The 3,636-nt window shown below is 31.7% G+C and overlaps 1 protein-coding gene across 1 annotated transcript; it reads right to left on the bottom strand.

Moving 5' to 3' along the window:
* Window positions 1–2,444: 2,444 nt before the first annotated feature.
* Window positions 2,445–3,368, bottom strand: LOC131078411 (EG45-like domain containing protein). Its single transcript, XM_059220790.1, has 3 exons — window positions 3,251–3,368; window positions 2,813–3,101; window positions 2,445–2,727 (listed from the first exon to the last, which is right to left on the bottom strand). The coding sequence occupies exons 1-3, from the start codon at window positions 3,366–3,368 to the stop codon at window positions 2,721–2,723; spliced, it is 414 nt and encodes a 137-aa protein (XP_059076773.1). The 3' UTR covers window positions 2,445–2,720.
* Window positions 3,369–3,636: the final 268 nt, after the last annotated feature.

Below are 3,636 nucleotides of genomic sequence, written 5' to 3'. Positions count from 1 at the left end.
AAAGCCACTAAAGATCTCCCCATGACCTGCTATGTGGATTCCAATAGGTTCCTTCAGTGCAAATGGCCTGATGGTAACATCTTCAGCAAGATTAAGGCAAAAAATATTTACAATGTTATCAATCATAACAGCTCCATCATTGAACATATTAATGCTCTTTGGTATACCTCCCTTGATAGCTGTTCCTGGAAGGAACTCCTTAACCACCTTTGGAAGGGGCCCATTGAACCTAAAATTAAATACTTTAGATGGCTGTTGTTGCTGAACAGACTCCCTGTCAAGAACTTGGAAGCTCAAACTGAATACTGTAAATTCTGTAAGATGCCTGAAACTTGTAGACATATCTTTTTCGATTGTATTTTTGCCAGGAAAATTTGGGAAATGTTTGATATATCTTATCCACTTGATTACTCCATTTTGAATATTGTGACTGGACATATTTATGGGATTAAAAAGGATACTAATCTTTTTTGGTACATTCTCTCTTCTAACATCTTGTGGCAGCTCTGGAAGTGCAGGAACGAGGAAAAATATCAAGACAAACCCCGATCCCTTATTGAGTTTTACCGTAAACTCACATATTTTAAAATCCTCTTGCAGGTCTATACCATGATGATGATTGATAAAGACAAGCTTAGGCGGTTCCTGAAGACCGGTCACGCCACCTTCTTTGTTTATGAGATGAAGCACGGCTACGAGTGGAGAAAGAACATTGATGACATCAAAGCTTTTGACAAGACCCTGAACAAAATGAACCAAGAAATCAGGCGGAACAAGAACACCAAAAAGGAGGTGCTTGCCATGCCGATCCAGGAAAACAAGAAAGTTGTTTGGATGGAGGGGGATAAGGGATGGACGACCTGGGTTGATGCCATTGATGGCATCCTGCCTTAGTCTGTCTCCTTTTGATGCTGCTTTTGTAGTAAACATGTCTATACTGTATACTCTCTTTTGATCTCCTCGATGTGAGGCCCTGCCTCGTCCCCTTTTTTTGCTACCTCTATGAGGCCCAGACTTGATTACGTCTAACTGTATATTTTGAAATCCTTATTATTAATACAAAAAAAATATTATTATTTATATATTTTTCACCGTGGAATAGATTAATGAAACAAGCAAAATATCCTCTATTATTTTATAGAATAGAAAATATAAAAAAATAAAATAAATTTATGAAATCTTTGAATAGAGTCTTACGTGAGCTGAAAGAGAAAACATTATAGAAAAAAAGCAATAAAATGGACACTGCAGGACAATTGTTGGGAATGTTAAGGGAGCATTTCAGATAATTGTGGGGAATCTTTTTTTATTATCGAACATCTTCTATTTAAAAATATATATTTCCCGTTACATTTTTATTATAGAAATAGATTTTTCTATGCAAATAACATTTAATAAAATTTCAATCAAATATGTACTTAGATAAATACATCTATGCAAAGAAATAGGTAATGTCAATTTGAAAGAAAATAAAAAAATGTATCAAATATTGTTTAAAAAGATTAATATTTGTTGATAAATTTTAATTATTAAAGGATAGATTAATTATACAAAATATATCTATTATTTATAGTATAATTTTATTTTTTATATATCTACTCGAAAATTATATTTTTTAGGGAGTGTATTTATTTTTATGTGACATTTATTTTGGAATATTATGTTTATAAGTAAATATTAATATTTTGATATGTAAATGGTTCTCACCATTCTTGAATGTCTCTCAACATTATTTAATATGTACACTTTATAATATATTATCTCTAAATTTCAAATTGTAGATAATGAAATTATAAAACAAATTATTAACAAATAATAAAAAATATCTATATACATTTACAATGTTCTATTCAATCATCACACTTTTGAATCTATAAATGACCATTTTTGTATTTTTAAGCCTTTAATATATTAGATACAACTATAAATCAAATTAATTTTTGCAATGCCATATTCAATTATGACACGTTTAAATTGTAAATGAACAATTTCATGTTTTTGAAATGTTAAGAAAACAATAATAAATATAAGTATAAAAAGAAGAATATTCATAATATTATAAATGATAAACTTATCATTTATTATTATATTCTTCCTAAATCTTAAATATATTCTTTTATTAATTTTGCTAAAAGTTTATTTAAAAGTTTAAAATATGAAAATAAAAATTATCAATCTTATGATAGAATTCTCTTAGAATATATTTTTTAATTCTTCACAATATTATATATACAACCTCATTAAATTACTTTTACATATCTTGTAAGTACAAGTTTTAGTAAAATTATAATTTTAAAAATATTATAAACTATCAATATTATTAATATATTTTAACTATGCTGTTATTGTAATAATAAATGTCTCCTCATTAAAAACATTTACCCTTTTAAAATATAAAAAGAATATCAAAATATGTAAAATATCTTCTCTTATTTCTCACTATAAAATATTAAACCTAAAATCATTTTTATTAAAATTTTGGGATCCAACCAACCGGACTACAAAATTGATCATAATAAAAACAAGTACAACGGATAGCACTGAGATAGACTGCATTATTCAATAATTCTTTGTTTTATACATTAAGACGCATATTCATAGCATTATTCTTCTTAAATCACACGCCAACAGTAAAGGTAGTTACGGCTTATGGCAACATCCGCTAATATATATATGCTGCTGCTTTTATTTACTCGTAATAATACTGTTGCTCGGCATGCTCAAACCCTGCGAAACAAAGGAAGAATGATTCAATGGCTATATCAAATTATATTACGGAGAAGATGCGAAGAAAAGTGAGTTAGCAACGTACTGTTCATAGTTGATATTAATTTTGCCTTCATCAGGATCGGCGATATCAGCGAAGGCAGCTTGAGATAAATCGATGGTCCCACGGCATCCAGCAGGGCAATAATCAACAATCTTCACCACAATCGATCCGCTCTTACACGGCACGGCAACGCCCTCATTTGTCCCGCCAGTGCAACTCACTCTGTAACTACTTCCACAGGCGGCTCCGTTGTCCCAGATTGCATCACTTGCCGCCGCAAACAAATCTCCCGCTGGAAATTGCGATGGGTCGAATCCATAGCACGACGTTGCTGCCAATTAACAAACCAAACTCTATTAAACTCATCGTAAACAAGAATTCCAGTTACTACCTTTGATCAAAATGTTCAATCAATCACTAGTACAGCAAACGGCAATACTCAAAATCATTAAATTTGAAAGCAGTTTAAAATATACTTACGGACATATGTAGTGTAAAATGTGGCAGTTCCGTCCTCAGCCATAGGGCAATACCAGCCCCACATAAAACCAATTACGAACACAGCCCGCCAAATGCTAAACATAGCTCCACTTGCCATTCTGTCTTAAAACTCTCCTCCTCGAATAACAGAAGCGCTGCAATTTGTAAATGTTAAGCGTTGTAGGGGAGTATATATAGAATAGAAGAGGACGGCAGAGGTTAAGCGTGTCTCTGTCTGCGTCTAGTCAATGGAGCCCATCTTGATGCGAATGTTGTGTATCATTGCGTGTCTTCATTGAAGAATTTATAGAGTCTAAATCAACAGAACGACACATGAATACAGTCCGCGAGTAAATAACACAATATTGTTTTATGCGAATGAAATA

This window comes from Cryptomeria japonica, chromosome 5 (assembly GCF_030272615.1).
Source record: "Cryptomeria japonica chromosome 5, Sugi_1.0, whole genome shotgun sequence".
Classification (NCBI taxonomy): Eukaryota; Viridiplantae; Streptophyta; class Pinopsida; order Cupressales; family Cupressaceae; genus Cryptomeria; species Cryptomeria japonica.
This window is presented reverse-complemented; position numbering and strand designations above follow the sequence as displayed.